Genomic DNA, 21,128 nt, shown 5'->3' with positions numbered 1-21,128 from the left:
CGTCCTCGGGAGGGCCCGGCCCGGCGGGCCCGGCGGGCGCCGAGGCCGCCAAGCAGTGCAGTCCCTGCTCGGCGGCGGCGCAGAGCTCGTCGGGGCCCGCGGCGCTGCCCTACGGCTATTTCGGCAGCGGCTACTACCCGTGCGCCCGCATGGGCCCGCACCCCAACGCTATCAAGTCGTGCGCGCAGCCTGCCTCGGCTGCCGCCGCCGCCTTCGCGGACAAGTACATGGATACCGCCGGCCCCGCGGCCGAGGAGTTCAGCTCCCGCGCTAAGGAGTTCGCCTTCTACCACCAGGGCTACGCGCCCGGGCCTTACCACCACCATCAGCCCGTGCCTGGCTACCTGGATATGCCGGTGGTGCCCGGCCTCGGGGGCCCCGGCGAGTCGCGCCACGAGCCCCTGGGTCTTCCCATGGAAAGCTACCAGCCCTGGGCGCTGCCCAACGGCTGGAACGGCCAAATGTACTGCCCCAAAGAGCAGGCGCAGCCTCCCCACCTCTGGAAGTCCACTCTGCCCGGTAAATGTCGCCCCCTTCTCAGCCTCAATCCTCTGGCTCTGCTCCAGCTTCTCCTCCCCTCGCTCCTGGGTCACTCTGGTGCCCCTCTGCTCTCTTCCTGGCCTGCCCAAGCGACACTGCACCCCTGGGAGCCCGACCCCCGCTGGCTGGCACTGCCCGCACTGTCCTTGAGTTAGGCTGGCTCCTGGCTGTCCCTGGGTGAGGGATAACTGGGAAGAATCTTGTGGGGACCCTGGCTGGCTTCCTTCTCCCTCTGCGCCCCGCCCTCGCTAGCCCTTGACATCGACTTAAGGATGGGAAATTGACCTGGAAACGGTTTAGCAAATTGCCCATATTCTTTCTCTCAAAAATGGCTTCACTGTAGAAGCATCAAGTGTTGAGGCTTGGGGTATACGGAAAGGAGCCGGGCATTGAAGTGTTGTCCCTTGAGCTAGGCGCTAAGGTGAGCCACTGGGCCAAGCGATCAAGCATCGAACCCGGAGCGCTGTGCGGGCAGGACGGCCCGGCTGGGGTGGTCATTGGAGCCCTGGGCGATTTCATTTCAGTGAAGAGCTCACCACCCGCCCCACTGACCGTCCAGGTTTGGGCAGAAGGCCGGATTGTACGGCGCGCTGCAAAGGGCAGCCGGGCGCTCCAAGGCGGGCGGCTCAGATCGCGCCTGGGTCTGATCTGTGTGTAACTTGCTTTCTTCCCTATCTTCCAGACGTGGTCTCTCATCCCTCAGACGCCAGCTCCTACAGGCGAGGAAGAAAGAAGCGCGTCCCTTACACCAAGGTGCAATTAAAAGAACTCGAACGGGAATACGCTACAAACAAATTCATTACCAAGGACAAACGGAGGCGGATATCAGCAACGACGAACCTCTCCGAGAGGCAGGTTACAATCTGGTTCCAGAACAGGAGGGTCAAAGAGAAAAAAGTCATCAACAAACTGAAGACCACTAGTTAATGGATTAAAAGTAGAGCAAGAGGGCAACTTGAAGAAATGCTTCAGGACTCATTGCTTTGCCAGATAATGGTTATAATACTTAATAATAATTGAAGAATGGGAAAGAGCAAGAGAGAGACTGGCATTTTACTTTTCTAAAGGGGATCTCTTTCTCCTTGGTGGAATCTACAACTCTTTTAAAACTTTACTCTAAGAAATGGTAAAGACTGCCAGTTCTCCCGCCAACCCCACCAGACCGTTAAATGACAAACTCTAGAGTCAAACGTCAACCCCCAAATACACAATTTCAGATAAGTTACGCATTTACTGAAATCTTGTAAGTATTTATGTGACCATTGTATTCTAGGACACTGTGGTATATGGTAGTAATCCGAAAGTTGGTTACAAAAGCAAGAGGCTGTTGAAAACATCTGCTTGTCCTTGGGTCACTATCACCATCCCCCTTTGCATGTTAAGTGACTGCTCAGGTAAATCTTGGTGAAATTCCTGCCGTTGTTGTATATTCTGCAAAACATGTCATGTATAGATTTAGAGGGGAAAAGAGAAGAAGGTACTGAAATGATGATCTTGGACTATTTACTAGGAAGGGAGAGAAGGAGAGAAAGCTCTTCCGATGATCATTTGTCTTGGTAGTTAACACAACCAGCTGAGCTTTTGAGCTACAAGGGAACCCCAGGTTGGGACTGTCCTTCCGATAATAATTTCTAATTGCTTACAACAAGCATATTTTGTAGCATTTGGACAATATTTTCTGCTTCAATATCATTTGCTTTCCAAAGGATTTGATATCTTTTTGAAAAATATTTAACACATCAGATGATTCGCAGAATTCACTTTATGTCAGATCTCCTAAGACGTCCCACACCAATATGGTGTATTTGGTTTGAACACAATTAATTTTTCACTTAAATTGGTATTTCCCAATATTTACTAGACATTTTGCTGAAGAAATAATTTTCCTTTTTTATTTTTTAGAAAGCTCAGAACAGAAATCCATTCCCCCAAACATCTAGATGTTTGCAGTCTATGTTTCGATCTATTAAGGGGTTAGTATTTTTCCTTGTTTCTTGTGTTATGAGACCACATTAGAAAGTTTAGGGATTCATCTTCACAGCACATTTTTAATCAAGCAGTTATTTCAACCAGCACATTCATTTTGTTCATATTCACTATAAAATGCTATCTTGTAAATAAAGACATTCAGCACACTGTGAAAATGTATTTGTGCACCTGCTTTTCAAGTATTTCTACTAAAAATAATCATTAAAAAAAGCTTTAGACCTGTAGATAGTGATATAGTGGTATTCTGTTAATAAAATAGTCACTGCCATTAAAATCTGAAGAAAATACTCATTATTTTCCTGTGATAAATGTGCACTGCACAGAAAGAAAAGGAGCAGATTTGTCCTATACAAACCAAGGACCATTCTTTTCTATTATTCTTCAGCTTTTTTTTTCCTACAAATTTTCTAAAGAAAGGGAGAAATCCCTCAAAACTAAACTCCTAAAAATTTAGATAAGTGTTCACGAAGGTTAAAGTGTCAGACATTCTGAAAGGGAGAAAAAAGAGAGGAGAAAGAGATAATATAAATTCCCGGGATCCCTGTGGAAAATGAAAACCAGTTGTTTAGTATCAGTGATGCCCAGGCTGCCATATTTTAAAATCTGCTGTTGGGTCTGCATGTGTCTGAGAGGGCAGGTTTTGATATTTGTTGAAATGACAGGACTAGGAAGGCCTTAAACCTTGACCTTGACGAAAAAAGACAATTTGTGACCTTGACTTTTGACAGCTCATGAATTGGCCTCGGCTGGATTAGTAGATCAAGGGCGCCACCTGGCGTTGACAAGCTTCCTTGTAATTCTTCAGCTTCAAGGGAATCAAAAGGTCTTACCTCTTTGACTCCTTGCGTTAGAGATTTAGTACTCATTTCTTTGGCTCCAGATGGAGAGAATTTGAATATACGTAAGTTATACATGTGCCTGTATATATGTGAATATATATCATATATGTGTATACATTTGCATATCACTGCTTGTTTGTCCTTGTATATATATATGTAGAATCTGTACAGATATAGTATCATTAATTACTGATGGCCTGAGATGTTGTAATTTAAGGTGATTTCTAGAGTTGAGGTACAAAATGTGCTTTACATGATGAAATTTTGCTCCTTTTCTTTAATTGCCAAATTTGATTTGTCTTCACAGTGGCTTGCTCTGCATCAGATTTCTGCAGATCTGCTTTAAAGCTATACATTTCTGCTACAGTCTAAGAGGAGTTCTTAAATAACCATTCTTTCCTGGCCCTCACCCTCCCAGGTGGTCTCCCATCCTAATTAGAGCTATAGGGGAGTCTATACGGCAAATTAAAAGTTTCAGATGCCTTGCTAACTCTAGAGTTCTAGAGTTACATTTCAGAAATTCAAAGAAACTCACCTCTTAAGAGGTCAGTATGGAGAACTTAAAGATCTCATATCTACAAAATAACCATAATATCGATGCAGAAGGAGAGTTATCCTGGATAGCTCAGAGCTGGGTGCAGCTCCAGGGTTGTGCAATCTAATACTGGTGCTTGGGAAGCTGCCACTGATTTGTGGAAGAAATATATACATTTAATAGTAACAATGACCATCAAAACTATGAAAATAATAAGTACTATATCTACTACTTATTGCTCCCTAACAATACATCAGGTGCTGCGTTTAGAGTCCTAAGTAATACGTATGTATGTTTACATATTTAATATACACGTAGAGTAGGGTAATGTGTTTTTGTCAAATCCACACTATGCACATATGTATTGAAATGTTGGTGGAAGCAGGAGTCTTAGGATGCAGAATTTTGAGGTGAGGTTAATTTTATCTTTACATTAGAGAGAAGTAATTGTGAACCAAAGAACCATATGCATCATTTTATGGAAAATAATACTGGTTGGTTACAAACCTGGCTGATGGAAACCTCTCCGACCTGAAGACTTAGAGCTTCTTTATAGATGGAGAATCTTAGAAAGAATCTCTAAAGCTGTCTCAAAAACAGCATGGTCTTGAAATATACATCTGGAATGGTCTTGTCAAATGCAATCAAATTTTGCTGCCCTGAGGATTTTCACTCCACTTGTGGAAACAAATGAAAATGATGCTTCAGATCAACCTCCCCACATCTTGTTCCACAACACTCCATTTTTAAATGAGCAGCCATCAAACCAAAGTAACAACTTGCTCCTAAAATGCTTAAAGTGGTGGAAAATCCCCTCAAAGCTGGATCAAACTGTGTGTTTACGAACAGCTCCAAAGGGGACTCTTCTGTTGACGGGGGATATTTTTCTTTAGATGTAAGAAATATTCTGAGCCTCGGGCCTAGGAAGGAGGCCAACAGCAGCTCTGCAGCCGAAATACCGCCCCTTTCACAAGCCATCGCCACTGCAGGAACCCTGGGTAAAGTAGTAGTTTTCTTTTTTTCTCTCTTCAGTTTTTGAAACTAATGGCAAGATATTTCAGAGGCTTTTTTTCCTGTTCTAAAATGATTGTTGATAATGTCAATCTTACCTAACTCCCATCTTATTTAAAATTCCCTTGGATCTACCAGATAACCTGAAGTAAGCATGGTTTATGATGGCTCTCTAATGCCCAAATAGCTATTAGTCTAAACCTTTAGAAAAAAGACATCAAGGAGGACGCCAGCCACTGTATAGGAATAATGACACCAGACACTGGAATAGTGTTGTTGAATAGCTGATTCAAGTATTTGTTTTTCCTAAAAGGAAAACTCTTTCTGAATAAGAAATTGTAAATATGGAAACAAATAGACACCTTTTTCATCTATTAAATTAGCAAAGATTTTGAATGCTGTAATGGCCTGTCATGGTGCCATTAAAAAAATTGTAAATATGGGACTTTAAAAAAAAACCCTACTTTTTCCATCTGCTCTTAATACTGTCAAATTTACTAAGATATTTTAAGTGGATGATTGTAAAATGTCACTTTGCATTTGACTACTATTTACGCCTCATGCAGAGCTGAAGCCATCCGTTTAAAATTGTGTGCTTTTTTGAAAACAGAAAAAGAAAAATTTTTAAAGAAAGAGGGAAAAGAAAATTATTTTTTAAAATTCAACCTGAGGTGTTTTCTTAAAAATTCATGAGGCAGTGAAATTCAGCTGAGGGTGAGACATATGTGTGCTGGTAGTTAATGACACGGATTTCACCGTATAATATATATGCAGATTACACCCTGCTGAGTGCGTTGGGAGGGTTGGGTGAAGATGCGGCGCCTCGATTCCTCTCTTCGAATTCCCGAGTTTCGGAGCGGAGACGGAGGCTGCCCCAGCCTGCTAAGCCCCAGACCCGGTGGGTTCAGAGGCGCCCTTCCGGATTTGAGGACCTTTACCGAGGAGACGCTTGGGGCTTGCTGATTTATGCGCATTCCTTTAAAGTTGATCGAATGCGTGTCAGCAGCCCAAGACCTGGAGAATCAGAGAAATGTGCAGCGAGTTGCTCACATCCCATTTTTCATAAGCAAAGATGTAGCGTTATCCAAGGGGCCCAGGGAGATTTATGCCTAGGTTTTAGGACCGGCACACCATAATTATGTTTTCATCTGCTAGGCCGCCGGGTAAATAACAGCCTGCTTCCTTTTTTATGAAAATACCCGCTTTCTGATCGGCTGCTTCAATCCTTGGGCATCTGCTTAGCGCCGACGAACGCCTGAAAGGTGTTGGCTGTTTTTAATTTGATTTTAAAGGGAAGAAAAAAGACGCTGGCACAGAAAAACGCCTTCGTGAAAGCAGCCAAGGCCTGGCCACAGTTGATTTCATTTCTGCCCGGCTCCGTCGCGCGGCTGAAGAGCTGGATCCACCCGGCAGAAATCATTACCTCGGCGTGCCAGCTGTTCGAGCCTCTGCGGGCGGGCGCGCGGCGGCGCGGGGCTCGCCCCAGGGGCCGGGTGTGGACAGGCTGGAGGAGCGCTGCCGTGGACGCGGGGCCGCCTGGTGTCGCGCGCCGCAGAGCCGCAGGCGAGGCTCAAGATCTGCACGCTTCCAAAGGAACCCTCTACTCAAAATGGAGGCTCCAACCCTTACAGAGCCGGCCTCGCTCGGATGGTTTGTGGGCCGGAGGGGGCGTGCAGCAGGACGTTAGGCCGAGGTCACGGCACCGGCCCCCCGGCCCGCGCCAGGCGGCCTCTGCAGGGCCGGGTACCCGCGCCGCCAGTCTCCCCGCAGCTGCAGGCTGACGTCACCGTCGCCCAAGCGGGCCTTCGCGGGCCTCCCTAGGCGTTATTTGATGAGGACAAGCCGATTCAAACGAATGTTTTGTGCGGGTGCCCCCTTCTCCGCCCCGCCCCTCCCTCCCCAAGAGAATAATCGGGTATTTAATCTCTCCCGGTCTTAATTCTTGGCAGCGTGGAAGGTGGTTTGCAACGGGAAATAAAACCTGACAGGAGCATTTTCTCTAAAAGGGGTTCTGAGACGGGCTGAAAAGAAACCGTGTTTTTCTCTACCAAATACTTCCGCTTTCTGAGCCCCGGGCTGAGGGGTGGGGTGAGATCCGAGGGAGTGCAGAGGGATCTGGGCACGCAGGGCCACCGTGGGGACCCGAGCCGCCAGATCCGGGCGCCCCTGGCTGCCCCGGGCCTCCGCCTGGGCCGGTGAGCAGCCTAGCGCCTCTCTGCGTCCCGCGCCTCTGCGGCGCTCCGCTCGGCTGAAGGCCTGGCGTCGCCCGCAGCCCGGGGCCAGGACCCGGCGCACGCGAAGTTGGCACGGGCAGGGGCCCGGTTGGCACCCAGAGTGGTACCCCGGCGCTGGCTGAGGGCGGCTAGGGTCAGGCGAGAGAAGAGGGCGCTGAGAAGGGCCTTTGACCGCTTGGCTCTAGCTCTGAGCCTTTTGGCCCAGAGGAGTTGGGGACAAGAGCTGCAGAGGAGGTGGTGAGAGCACTGCTGGGGGCTTTGTTCAGGCTGCGGGTCTGCGGACACTGCGCGAAACGGAGGGGGGAATCGGGGTGAGCAGCGCAGCATGCGTGGGTTGTCCGGGCTGCTATTGGGTGGGAGAGGCCGGAGACAGCAGAATGCCCCTCCAGGCAGCTCAGCGAGCGCCCTCCCCTCGCTCCGCAAAGGTCAAGTCCTTGGCGCCGTGGCCGCCTCCCTGGTCAGTGCCGGTCGCGGTGGCGGCCGCAGGAAGGCGCAGGACACCCAACCGGCCGGCTGCAAGCCGGTTCCGATAGCCTGGGCTTGCGGACTGGAGGCAGGGGTTCTTTCTCAGTTTCCAACTCCGTCGGCCCCAGCCCTATTGAAAAGGAGTTCCCGCAGCCGAGGGTGGCCTAGAGGTTGTCTCCAGCGAGTCCTGGAAGAGCAAGGTCCAGGAGACTTCGGAGCCGTGGAGGCCTAGACCGGTGAGAGGTAGAGCCTGCGAGCTCCAGAAAGGGTGGTGGCTGGACTGGAGTTCTGGGCTCCGCTAGAAACAAGGGACCAGGCAGGGCCGGACGGGCCAGGAATAGGATAGGGGAGCAAGGACCCTGCTGGGGGCCTCTCTTGAGGTCCCTGAGTCCAGGTCTGCTCCCTCAATGCATGGCAGGTCTTTGGCAAGACCTTTGATGTCCTCCTTCTCCTGCTTACAATCTGGCCCAAGAAGAGAGGTGCATTCTGCCAAAGGTAAAAATCCCTGACTCTCTCGTGCCCCAAGAACCCCCTCACTGTGCTCTGGAGGGATGGGAGCCCCTTCCCTCTGCCCATAGCCTGCCTGCAGCAGGTCACCACATGAGGCCCAGTGGTCAACAAATAGCTTAAGCCCGTCTGCCCCTGAGCTTATTGCTCCAGGTGAATCAAAGAGGCCCAGCAAATGATTGCATCTTGTTTTTCACAGAAGACAGAAAAGCTAGGCTTTATCCCTAGGGCTGCACCGGTGGAGCAGTGCTTTGAGGAGACACTAGCTGGAGGGATTCCCTGTGCGTGGGTCCCATCACAGAACTCCCTGGCAGGGTGTGTGAGGGAGACTCCTAGAGCAGGGCTGGACCGGCTGGGGCTCACTCTTCTCAAGTCTGGAATGTGAGCCATGGATCACCGATGAGCAGAAACAAACGGAGGAGCCTGGGGAGCTGCCCTAGGAGGCGGCTGGAGCTTGGGGCATGGGGCCTTCCTCTGAGCCACAGCTGCGGGAACCCAGACCCTGAGGGCCAGAGCTGGCCTTCTGGTTGGGCTGCCCTCTTTTGTCCTCTTTATTGCAGACACACTTGGCTGGGGAAACCCGTTTGCGCCGAAGTCACAGGGAGAATGGAAGGCAGATGCTGAGAACCAGGGCTTTGCCCTTCAAGGTTCCCCCCACCCCATTTGTCCCCCCTCGATAGGGAAAAAATTCTTCTTTAATGAGTCCACAACAATAACAATAAAAGTAGTTCTCAAAGGAAGTAACTCTCTTTTTCCCATCGGTTTGGAACCCACTAAACTAAATAGTAACCAGATTGTTTGGGTGTCTGAGCCCCTCAGCTGAGCCCTGTGCCCTACCCCTCAGGGGCCAGGGGAAGGATGTGGACTTCTTCAGCTATTTAGGGATCTTGGAGGATTGAAACTTTGAGTCAGATGATAACCAACCATAAGGTCAAGTTCAAGGCATTACCTGTTTCTATGTTTTAGGAAAAGGTAGAGGAGCTTGTGGGCAAGGCAGGTGCCTTGCCAAGCCAAGGGGATAAATGAACCCCTGGCTCCACCTGCTAGTGATGGGGGGAGGGGGCGGTCTCCTGATATTTCATCGAAGCCTCAGCACCGCCTCCAGACAGTGCCTGGAAGTATGATAGATTGGCTATGATCTGCTGATAGTTTCCTGAGAACAAATACTGGGACATCTCCTGGGCCTTCCCAGAAAACCCATTTCCGAGGCTCACCATGGAAGACAGATGCACCTCCAAGACACTTCCTCCTTGGAAGGGGATGGCTCCCAAAGAAAACCCTGGCTTCCAACCCCAGGAAGGGCTTGGTGGCTCTTTCCACCCTGAGCCCCCCAGTTGGCTCTTGATAGTCCTCTGTGTAGCTTTCTAGAAACAGGTATGACATTTAGGGACAGAGGAAGGTAAGAGCTCAGACCAGCAAGAAGAGGCAAAAAAATTGGTTCCCTAAGGGGTCCACAGGTAAACAACTGTAGATCTTTGGGAGTGAGGTTCAGTCTGTCAAGTAGGTCTGACTCCTCCCAGGCCAGCTGCCATCCAGGATTGCCAGGCCTAGAAAAGCAGGAGCTGAGTCCCAAGAAGAGGAGGAAGTGTTGGTGAGAGAGAGAGGGAGAGAAAAAGAGTGTGTCAGGGCCTTGGAGTGGAGTATTCAGAAGGAGGTGCGAGGCCCAGTTCAGATCCCTGCTGGAGGCCTGAATTGGGGGAGAGTCAGGCACCTAACAGCACCCCTTCTCTGTGTTTGAGTACTGGGTGCCCTCCATTGGCACCTCAGCTCTTTGCTCACCCTAGCAGAGGCATCAGAAGAGGCAGGCAGCCGCAGAAGGGGAGACGTGGCTGGAAAGAGGCTGGGCGAGAGAGACAGGCAAGCAGGAGCTGCAGGGAGACAGGAGCGGCCGGGGAGGGAATGCGGTGGGCGGGCAGCCTGGTGTTGGCATTCACACTATGGGCTACACACTAAGCAGTCAAAGGGCTGCAAGTGCAGGCACTGGGGACATCGGATTCTCAGATTTCTGGACGATGAGCCGTTGCCGGCAACCTAGCCAGCCCCGACGGAGAGAAGAGTGCAGCCTGGCAGCAGGGCCACGGGGGCTGGGAACCCAGGAGTCTGGAGGTGCTCCCTGCCTACAGCTCTATCCTCCCTTGGAGTAAGCGGGTGTTAGGCTGCCTATCAAGTGACAGTCTTTCAGCTCGTGTCTCTCCAGTGACTCTGCTGGAAATGCCTCCAGCAAGACAACCTCGTCGAAAAGGCTTCACTTTGCCCCCAGTGCGCACCGACCGCGCCAAGGCTATCCAGCCCGGACACCGCCAGCAGGCGCCCTGCGGCTGCTGCCCAGACCCCTCGACTGCAAGAAGAAGCGGAGGCGGCAGTGCTGGGCAGAGGCACCTGGACACACTTTATTGCGATATCCCGCCTGGGAAGGCGCATGGAGCGCAGGGCGCACGAATCCTCCTGCTAGGGCGCATTCAGTCCGCCTGAGGAGAGTCGGGAGGCGCTGCGGAACCCCCCAACCCCCACCCCACTTTTAGGGCCAAATCAAACTAAGCTTTGGAAAGGCTCGGTCTGCTTTGCTGAGCAAATCGCCTCGTTAGCCGTTTCCGCTTAACAAGGCTGGCGCGGGCGCCAGCCTTCTCCTCTCGGGGTGGCCATCTCCAAATGCTGCGCGCGGAGCGACGGGGCCAACCCTGCGAAAGCTGCCTAGACCTTGAAGTTTGGAAAAACAACAAGAGATTGAAACGGCTCCCTCCCTTCTCCGCAGACACACACGCACCGTCAGGCCGCCGCCACTTCCTGCCTTTGTTTTTCTTCCTCCAAAACATTTTTGGCCTCTTGCATTTGCTGCCGAGGGGCTCCGGGTTGACGATAAAAGGAAATACACGTTGATGTCTGTTTTCTGGAGATGGCCCTGCGCTTTGGAGCTCCTGAGAAAGAAGAGCTCATGGGAAACCAGTCGCCAGGGCCAATGTCACAGCCTTGCCCGTCTCAGCTTCTTCAAGAAATGCCACTCGGACTTGGCCTTCCAGGGCCGCCTTAGCCTCGCGTCGGGTCTTTCCCTGAGCTGGGTGGGCTCAGCTCGGCTGTTAGGCCTCCTGTAAAGCGGAAGAGTCAATTAGGCTCAGAGCAAAGTCAAAACCAAGGACCCGCAGCTCTGCCTCCCATGCTTCCCCAAGATTTTATCTGATCCTCAGAACTGCGCGCACCCCCGAACTACCCCCCTCCCCAACTTTCACACCGCCAGGGTATTCTGGGCAAGAGGGGCAGGAGACGACAAAGCTGGGAACAGTGCGCAGCCTTGGGGATCTGAGCACCCCCTCCTGTCCCTGCTGGGGAACTAAAAGCATTCGTCGCTCCAGGCGTTTTCCCTTCTGGCGTCGAGAGCCTTTTTTCCTTCCTTCATTTCACGGCAGCGCCCCCACCCGCCCCCTTCTAGGCTGCAAGTCCCTCCCGGCACCCCGCTTCGGTACAGCCTTCCGAATTGTCTTGCCAGCCGCTCCCGGAGAGCCTTCCTCAGCCCCAGCCTTTCCTCGGGAATTCGCCTTTGTCTCCTGCAGACACCCATGGGATCCAGACCTGCCGGCACCCTCTCGGCTTGGCCATCAAGAACATGGGAGGCATTGGCTATGCAGAACAGCGCACATCCCCATACCAACCTTTCTGCGGGGACCCCCTCTCCCTAGCACCAAGGGGAAACCCCGATCTAATTAGGAGAGGTGCAGCTGGGGGAGACGGCCTGGCGTCCCCCGCTGGCGGGCCACCGCAGCCGGTCTGCTCAGGCACAAGCTGAAGTTGACTGCCAAAACTGCTATAAAACCCCAGGTCTGTCTAGAACTGTTTTCGGCTCTCCTAGACGCCCCCGGGTTCAATTATAGTCTTAAAAGCCCTAATACAAGTGCAAGAATTTGTTTGCCTTCACCCAGGGGCGGGGCAAGCCCCGAAATGGTGGCGCCTTTGTTATAGCAAAGTGACTGAAACCCCTCATGCATTCCTTTTGTTGGAGGGTCGGGGTGGTGGGGACCGGGTGGGCTGCAGGGAGAGACTTTGGGAGAGCCAAAATCAAGGCAGGGAACGGGTCAAATACCGCTGTTCCAAACCTCTCCGTTTTCCCTTTTATATTCTGTCTCCAAGAAAGAGATGCTGTGGAGAAATAAATATTTTGCCTTGTTGTTCGCCACTGGAAATCGAGGTTTTTTCGCTGCAGGGCAATTCTGTAAGAGTGATTCCCAGCTTTAGGAGGTCTCAAGCTACCTTTCCCAAAAACTTTCCTCCTCCGACCCAGACCGTCTCACTCACACCGCTACTGCCTGCTGCACAAGCCACAGTGGACAAATATGTCAAGCTGAAGATGCACGAATAATTTCAAGTTCAACTCTCAGGGATTCAAGGGGCATGAAAGTTCTTGCAGCAAATCCTGAATAAAGAGTTCATTAAACCAATGTGTCCGAGGAGTTTGATTTGTGATAAGCAACCCTTGTAAAGAAGGGGGGTAGGAGCCACATAAACATTAATGCTAATAAATTAGTGTACTCCACTACAGAGTAATTACTCGATATTATTGATATTTACAGCGGGTATTCAAATGCAATGGTGGCCCATCATTTGAAGAAAATACATAATGAGAATATTTCTTTTCCAGTGCAAAACATGATTAGATTTGTTATTGAGTCAGTTACAGTCAGCTCAGCAATAAATAAATAAATCGATGTTGACACTTAAATACCAAAGATCTTAGAGTTTATACTCTAAATCTCCCCAAGATATATAAATACCTTTGGCTATTTCCTGGATGGGGAAAGGGAAAAGGTTATCCTTTTTCATTTTTCGACTTTCCTTCAGCGACATCCAGCTTTTTCCAAGAAGATAGGTATGGGGAGGTCTCAGGGCTGGGCCCCTCCCGCTCCTGGCCCTGCCTGGCTGCTCTATGCCCTTTTCTTTCACTTCTCCCAAACGTTGTTCATCCAATCCTGCAGGATGGCCAGCATTTTTCACCATCTCAATATTTTTCTTTCCTCTTCCCAACAAAGCTAGACTCATACTAGCTTCTACGGCCTCTGTCTCTATCTTTAGCTCAAACCTAGCCTTTTCAAGGCATCCTTGTCACCCAAGGTGCTAGAAGTTTGGGGAACACGTCTCTTTCTTTTGGCATTGTGTTCCTCCTGTGGGATGAGTAGCAAGAAAGACGCCGGGCCTTCTGAGTTTCTGTCCTGCACATCCCTGCCTCTCACGCTTTCAGGGAAGGAGAGGAGGCTTGTTACCCCTTTCTCAGCCGGCTCCCTGGCCCTCTCCCCCTCCTGGCTGCCCCCACTCTCCCTACAGCTCTGGAGCTCCGCTAGCAGCCTGATGGGCCCCTGGAAGGTGCAGCGTACCCAGGAGAAGCCTCCTCGAATATCAGCGCCTCTAAAGCAGCCCAAGGCTCGCCTCAACTGCATGGTTTCCCGAGTCCTCAGCTCCAGACCAGGCGGGTGGGCGGACCAGTGCGCCGCGGCGCAGCCCCCGCGCCTCTGGCTCTCCGGAGCGACTCTGAACCCCGGCAGGCAGCGAGGAGGAGGGGGTTTCTACAAGGGCAGGGGGTGGGGTGAGGAGGCTGCCTGGGAGGATGAAGGGGAGGTGGATCCCGGGTAAGACGAAGGCCCTTCCGGGACCTGCGGATCCCTGACAAACCGCGGGGGAAGCCGCCCTGGTTGTTGGCGGTTTAGGGACGGAAGGCACTAAAGCGCTTCGGAAGTGACCATGAATGCGAGCGTGTAATCAAGCCACCGTGCAAATCGGGCAAGTCACGAGGCAGGCACATCCACGGCTGCGAACCCTGGCCCCGAAGGGGGTCCGGCCAGGGCAGGAGGCAGAGGTGGTTCCCAGAGCAAGCCTGTGGGAGGGGGACAGCGAAGAAGGTGCAAACGCTAGCCTCCAGGCGAATAGATTCCAAGACCACGCACGGGCCACGCAGCGACGAGCTCCCACCCAGTCACCCCCAGTCTGAGGCATCCCTCACCCGGGGAGTTGTGGGTGGCAGGAGTTGAGCTCTCTCACCGCCCTCGGCGCACTTGAGGGCCAGGATCGTGCAGCTGAGCCCAAGCGAGTGGCATGGGGGCGCACCCCAGCCTCGCCGCGCGCCGGGAGGCCCCCCAGCCAACATGAGTTACACCGGCGATTACGTGCTTTCGGTGAGAACACCGAGTGACGATCTGTTGCTTCCCCTGAGGTGGCTACAAAGAAAGGAAGCCGAGGAGTGAGGGAAAAAAAAAAGGAAAGGGGAAAAAAAAAAAAAAGGCCCGGACTAGCTCGCAGCTTGTCAATTTCAACATCGGGTCACATGACCAGCACCTCCCTGCTAAGGATGGGGATAGATTTCCACGTCAGCTTACGTCTCCAAATTTCTACTTCACGGATCCGCTTCAAAGAGGCAGCTGCAGTGGAGAATCATGTTAAGCTCGGCTACTGCGGAGAGCCCAAGGTAGCCCAATGATGGATTTTGATGAGCGTGGTCCCTGCTCCTCTAACATGTATTTGCCAAGTTGTACTTACTACGTCTCGGGTCCAGATTTCTCCAGCCTCCCTTCTTTTCTGCCCCAGACCCCGTCTTCGCGCCCAATGACATACTCCTACTCTTCCAACCTGCCCCAGGTCCAACCCGTGCGGGAAGTGACCTTCAGAGAGTACGCCATTGAGCCCGCCACTAAATGGCACCCCCGCGGCAATCTGGCCCACTGCTACTCTGCGGAGGAGCTCGTGCACAGAGACTGCCTGCAGGCGCCCAGCGCGGCCGGCGTGCCTGGCGACGTGCTGGCCAAGAGCTCGGCCAACGTCTACCACCACCCCACCCCCGCCGTCTCGTCCAATTTCTATAGCACCGTGGGCAGGAACGGCGTCCTGCCACAGGCTTTCGACCAGTTTTTCGAGACGGCCTACGGCACCCCGGAAAACCTCGCCTCCTCCGACTACCCCGGGGACAAGAGCGCCGAGAAGGGGCCCCCGGCGGCCGCGGCGACCTCCGCGGCGGCGGCGGCGGCGGCGGCGGCCACGGGCACGCCGGCAACTTCAAGTTCGGACGGCGGCGGCGGCGGCGGCGGCTGCCGGGAGGCGGCGGCGGCGGAGGAGAAGGAGCGGCGGCGGCGCCCGGAGAGCAGCAGCAGCCCCGAGTCGTCTTCCGGCCACACTGAGGACAAGGCCGGCGGCTCCAGTACGTATAAAGGCAGCGCCCTGCGCTTTATGAAAGGGGAGTTGGAAATCTAGCGCAGCACCGCTGTTAAATTTTTATATGCTGTTTTATAAGCATATAAGGTTTATGAAGGGCCTTTAGGTTTCCCCCAACAAAACTTTGTTATAAAAGGCGGGATCACGTGGCGAGTGCTGAAATTGGCCGTGAAATACCCACCGGCCAAGGCATGCCTGCAAAAAAAAACACAACTCCCTTTTTCCCTTTTTTCCCTTCTCGGCTCCCAAGCCCGGCAGCTCGACCTCGCTCGGGGCCAGCTCCGGGGCTGGGGAGCCGGAGGTGGGCGCCTGTAAATTCCCCCTGCAAGGGCTCCGGGAGCCTTTGATAGCGAGGTAATCTGGAGATTTTTATAAAAGCCATGTGTTGCGCAGGGACTCCAGCCCCGGCCGGCATTCAAAGGCATCGCTGTTTAACGACGGCGCTAGCAGCGTGTTTAACAGATAAAATAGCCCGCTTAGCTTGAGCAATATATTAAAAGAAACAAATTAACCCAAAGTTGGCCTTTTTGTCCAAAGGAAGCCATTTTCCTCTGGCGCGGTGGCAATTAAGTGCCGCCTTCTGTCCGACTGCATGTTACTCACAATTGTTATTCAATCTGTCAAAAGCGGGGTTTTTTTCTTTACCTCTTGTGCAGTTTTATTGAAAAGGGGAGCAAGTCAAGCTTGCCCGCAGCCTTGGGAAACCCCTCTTCCCTCCACCCTATCTAAAACAGCACTCCTGCCCTGCGGGGGGACCGGCACGGCTGTGTGGCCTTGGTGCTCAGCGAAGGCCCAGGGTAGGAGGCTTCCGCTGCCACCTCCTCACCTCGCGGAAGCCAGGAGGCTGGCCAGGGGGGCAGGAGCTGGTGGCCCGGACTCAGGCTGACAAAGACCCCGCAGCTGCCCCAGACGTTAACGCGGGCCGAGTCCTGACCGCAGCCGAGAAAGACCGGGGCTGGGGCCTCCTTTACCACCTCGAGAAGCGGCTCCCAGGTGCTGGAAGGTGAAATGTCCGCGGGCGGCAGTTTGTTTAGTCTGGCCGGGCTGCAGGCAGCCGGCAACCCCCACTTGGCTGCTTTGAAAGCGGCTTCCGCGGCACAAACTCGCCTGTTGCTGTGAGGAGCCCTCCTTTCTGCTCTGGGGGCAGCCTGAACAGCTTCCCTGGGGGCCTATCTAGGGAGCTGGCTTTTATCTGGGCCTGAGCCTCTGCCTGCAGCCTGTCCCAGGCCGGCTGTAGAAGCCTGAAGACGGGGGCCTGGGGAGACCTTGATGGGGCTTGGGCAGGGCCTCCAGGCCCTGGGGCCAGCCCTTTTCCTCCACGGGGGCCTCTGGGATGAATTGCAGCCCCCACACCTGGCTCACTCCCAGCCTCTTTGCCCTCCACAGGTGGCCAACGCACCCGAAAAAAGCGCTGCCCCTACACCAAGTACCAGATCCGCGAGCTGGAGCGGGAGTTCTTCTTCAGCGTGTACATCAACAAAGAGAAGCGCCTGCAGCTGTCTCGCATGCTCAACCTCACCGACCGTCAAGTCAAAATCTGGTTTCAGAACAGGAGAATGAAGGAAAAAAAAATTAACAGAGACCGTTTACAGTACTACTCAGCAAACCCGCTCCTCTAAGGCTCTATCTAGCCAGCTGGAATTGGGTGGGGGGGCTTCATACACGTGAGATTACATGCAGATTTTGCCCTTGACAAGGTCAAGGCACACAGTGACTTCTGAAGAAAGGAGATGTGCAAGAGAGGAGAGGCTACACGGAGATAGCCTGGAAAGAGGTGGCCTGGGACTCTCTTGGGCATCTGTGGTTAAGATTCCTAACAGTAATTGGATTTGGAGAGCTGTGCATCTACTAGAATGAATGGTTTGGGACCCCTGGTGGTTCACTCTTGGAGACTGCGGAGCTTCGGGCTGGGTGTGGTCTCCATCAGGGACACAGCCCCCTGCCAGGCCCCCTGGAGATCAACTCCGGCCCAGGACCCTCCACATGGAGCCTGCCCACCCCCAGGACCCCTGCATCAAGAAGCTATGCGATCTCCAAACCCAGTTCAGCTTGGGGACAGGAGTAGGAGGAAGGGGCAGGATTCCTAGATGGCAGGAAGGGGGCTGCTTTCCAAAGCCAATGTGAAAGACGGCTGGAATAAGAGGTAGATATGATGTGGGAGAGGGCTGCTGATCCTTGAGGGAAGAAAAATCTACGATTCCAGGTGACAGTTGTGGCTCTCCACCTCTCCTAGCCACTCATCGCACTGTCCCAGGCCTGAGTTTCTAGCAGTCACCTCCTGCACCCCACCTAGTTTTTCCTACCCATGAAGGTCTTCGTCCTGGCCTGCCACTCAGGCCTAAAGCCTGGTGGCAGAGCAGAGCGTTCCCCGAGGTGGAAGACATCAAAAAGCCAAGAGACTTCACCCAGGCCGCTGGCCCCGAGATCTCTGCAGGAAATGCCTGTGGAGTGCAGCAGCTTGGCAAAATCTCCCCCACACTTAATTGAAGCTTGGATTTGCTCAGAGGAGCAGCAGGCCTGGCCAGCGGTCCCCAGCTATGAGGGGCTCGTGTCTCTCAAAACACCCGGTTCCGGCGCCGCACTCTGTCCTTCACCACCCCAGAACTGAGCTTGGAAGCTTCCGGCGACCTTCCAAGAGGTCGAGAGCAATTTGGAATTATTTTAAAAGATAAATATTATATTATATATATATTTCCCTGCAGGAACCAAAGCGAATTTTAAAAGATGCAATGTAGAGGGGAAAAAAGATGATGAAGAAAATATTTAAAGGCTGTATCTGTTTACAGTGTTCAACGGTTAAACTCACTCACTGCTAAGAATATTTGAATGTACGCTTCATACAGGGATGGTGTTCAAAAGACTTGTAAATAAAGGAACCATAACCTATTTTGTTTGAATACTTTTTTTTTTTTTTTTTTTGCCATTAGTTGATTTCCTTTGGGGTACTGGAGGAGGCAGGAAACGCGTTGGGAATGGTCTTTTTAATTTCTTGCAATGTTTAGAAAGTGTTAGGGGATGCTCTCAGGTAGTTCGGCCAGGGCCTGAGAACCTCAGCTGAGAAAGCCAGCAGCCCCCCCCACACACACACCCATTGAATCTCCTCTGCCTTCCTGTGTTAAGAAGTGTCTGGTGGCTCTGTTTGTAACGGGGGAGTTGGCCTGTCCTCCATTCTCACCCACCAAGTATGTCGCAGCATGTATACAGGCGACAGGGCACAAGGAAAATAAAGACGGTGGAAACTTGAGTATTGGGTCTTGGTGTGACATTCCTCTCCCTGTTTGCCTTTTACTGCCAAATGTCTGCCCCCTCATTACCCCCCCACCAGGAAAGGGGCAAGTTACCAGGCCCCTAAGGGGGTGGGGAGGTGACTGAGTCAGGATTTAACTCCACTAGAAGCAAGGCTTAGGAAGCTAGGGTGACTGGCCAGGTCCTTTTGGGAAGTGGGGTCCCCGGAATGGGTTATCTCCGGGACTGGAATACGAGGCTTCATCCTTTCAGACTGACCCCAGCCCTGGGAGAAAGCTTTGAAGCTTGAAGTGGCCAGTGGGTCTGATCCCAAGCTGGGCTTGCTCACCTCAGTACTAGGAGGCCTGAAGTGGAACCTCTCGGGTGCCCTGAGGATCCCTTCAGCAAGAGGGAGATGGGTTTGGGTACAAAGACAGCAGACTCTCAGGAGCCTCTAAGGGCGCTTTCTCATCAGCTCCCAGCGGAGGCTGCCTTTTCCCTTTGGGGAAAGAAAGATGCCGGTTTCCTCTTTGTTTCCTGCCTTTGAACTTCTGCCTTAAATTTGGACATCACCCATAACCTTGAGGGGCAGGGCAGTAAGGCCAGAGCCTTTTGTTGCCCACCCCACCCCCACTCACCCTCTTCCTAGCCACCCAGGCAGGGCCAGAGCGGCAGAGAGGATCAAATTTGGAGAGAGGCCCCAGACCCCCAGACCCGGCTTTGGCTTTGTTTATTTGTTTGTGTGTTTGTCTAACTGGCGCGACTGGGGAAATCGGGCTCAAAGGGGAGTGGGATAGACCCCGAGATGAATGTCTGGGTTGATAGACACACAGAGGTGAATGAGCACTCTCCTGGGGAGCAGGGAGGGGGTGGGCAGGGAAGCCTAGGGTTTAAGGAAAGACTTCCTTTGGTATGGTTAAAGATTAACCAAAGTCTCGCAAGTTGCTAGAGAGAGTCTAGCCAGGAGGCCTGTTAGCGGGGCGGGCAGCGAGCGGGCGCGGGTTTGATTTCTGAGCCCTTATAAAAGCCCATCCTCCGATGGCTGTGACAATGTGGTCGTAAACCCGTCCGGAGCCGGCCCATTTGCATATTTGGAATGCGCCGCTATAAACCCGGCTGGGGTTTTGCAGCAATTTCTTAGATGTAAAAATGAGATCTCTTTAGCAGCGGGCTGGGCGCATTCTCTCTCTCTCTGTCTCTGCCTGGAGCCTGTTTCTTTCTCCCGGCTTGAGACTGAGTTCGGGCCCGGCCTAGGCGCTCAGCCGCCACGAGATGGCGCACTTCCGATCAATGTCAAAGCCGCTGGGGAGCGGGGAACCCCAGCGCGATTCTTGGCCTTTGTTCGCTTCTGATACTAAGAGCAGCACGTTACGTTATTTCACTTGTCCCGCTCCCCTTCGCATCAAAAAAAAAGGGAGGCTCACCTTCAGGAAGTGGTTGGTAGTGTAATTTAAAGCAACGCACCTTCTCTAGGCCTCGCAGGCGTCGCGGCGCGGAGAAGCCAGCTCTCCCTTGGCAGTGATTTCGGAAATGTGTCAAGGTAAGAGGCCACAAGTTTAGCAATTTCAGTCTGGCTGGGGAGGGAGTGGGGAGGTGGCCGATGTCTGAGCAGGGCTGGGGAAAGTGGCTGGGTTTGTGCGCTCCGGGGTGACGCTACAGGCTCTCAGCCCACACACACCCCCCCCCCCCCCCCCCATCGCTCCCTAAGGTTGGAAAGCAGAGGCAGGCCTAAGTGGGAAGTCGACGGTTTTAGCTCCTTGCGCCAGCAATCACCCAAAGCGATCCTTCGATTTTGTAGAAATATTCAGAATGAGATGAGCCAGAGATGGGGGGCATCCAAGCGAAAGGGTCCCGGGCTGTGCTGGGATAGGGGGGTGCGATGGGGATAAAAAGGAGATGGCGGGACTGGGGAAAACAAAGTTTCTACGCCAAACAACGAGGTGGTCAGCGACCCTGGCCGCTGGGATGGGCTTATTCCCTGGGGCAGACGTCCGGGTTGTCGCTGGTTTCCTACCAGGTGAGGTCTCTAGGTCTGCCAAGCAGCCTGGGGGAAACCTTTGTTTAGAAAAGAGCCAATTCGGAAAAGTCGCACTTGATTTTTCAGGCTGCCAGAGAAGTCTGTATTGTTTATTTGGAATGTACCGCTATAAACCTGGCTTGGGTTTTGAAGCAATTTCCTAGATGCAAAGATGAGATCTTTTGCATATTTTATAAATATGCAAAAACTGTATTGGTAAATACCTATACATTTTCAAAAGCTGGCACTGAGGATAAACTCTGATCGAACAATCTCTCCATCAGGGTGGTCATAAAACAAGTTTTAAATAATCATTTCACTTACATTTTCGGAGGCCAGATTCAAATTCCTCCTTTTCCTGTATTTAAATTTTTATTCTAATATGTTTTCATACGTTTCTTGAAATGGTTCTTTTATTTTCACAAATATACAATGCATAGGTGAGTGGGGAGAATCTGAGAGAAAGTAGGGGCTGCTTGCATGTGTGTGATTTTTGCCTGTGAAAGTCACTAGTCTTTGTTGAGCAGGAGCTCCAAATACTGCCAGAAGAAGGCAACCACAGGAAGGCTTGGGTGCCCACACGG

The 21,128-nt window shown here is 52.5% G+C and overlaps 2 protein-coding genes and 1 long non-coding RNA gene across 3 annotated transcripts in view; 2 read left to right on the top strand and 1 right to left on the bottom strand.

Annotated features, from left to right (window-relative positions):
- HOXA13 (homeobox A13) overlaps positions 1-1,467 on the top strand; it is a 2,046-nt gene extending 579 nt beyond the window's left edge. Inside the window, exons 2-3 of the mRNA XM_046668933.1 lie at positions 1-519; positions 1,223-1,467. Of these exons, the coding sequence (XP_046524889.1) occupies positions 1-519; positions 1,223-1,467 (764 nt within the window). The remainder of the gene's footprint in view (positions 520-1,222) is intronic.
- Positions 1,468-10,504: 9,037 nt separating this feature from the next.
- Positions 10,505-20,088, bottom strand: LOC124243580 (uncharacterized). Its single transcript, XR_006889717.1, has 3 exons — positions 19,952-20,088; positions 16,702-16,839; positions 10,505-11,203 (listed from the first exon to the last, which is right to left on the bottom strand). It is a non-coding gene; the product is annotated as an uncharacterized LOC124243580 (long non-coding RNA).
- Positions 14,447-18,173, top strand: HOXA11 (homeobox A11). The gene is made up of 2 exons (XM_046669235.1): positions 14,447-15,288; positions 16,689-18,173. The coding sequence occupies exons 1-2, from the start codon at positions 14,571-14,573 to the stop codon at positions 16,919-16,921; spliced, it is 951 nt and encodes a 316-aa protein (XP_046525191.1). The 5' UTR covers positions 14,447-14,570; the 3' UTR covers positions 16,922-18,173.
- Positions 20,089-21,128: the final 1,040 nt, after the last annotated feature.

Source organism: Equus quagga, chromosome 8 (genome assembly GCF_021613505.1).
Source record: "Equus quagga isolate Etosha38 chromosome 8, UCLA_HA_Equagga_1.0, whole genome shotgun sequence".
Classification (NCBI taxonomy): Eukaryota; Metazoa; Chordata; class Mammalia; order Perissodactyla; family Equidae; genus Equus; species Equus quagga.
Note: the sequence above shows the minus strand (reverse complement) of the source record. Positions and strands in the feature narration are given on the sequence as shown.

Excerpts from the sequence above, each read along its gene's own strand:
- HOXA11 (XM_046669235.1), top strand. The coding sequence starts at position 14,571 with ATGATGGATTTTGATGAGCGTGGTCCCTGCTCCTCTAACATGTATTTG. Across the intron at positions 15,289-16,688 it reads GGACAAGGCCGGCGGCTCCA|GTGGCCAACGCACCCGAAAA; the intron begins GTACGTATAAAG and ends TGCCCTCCACAG.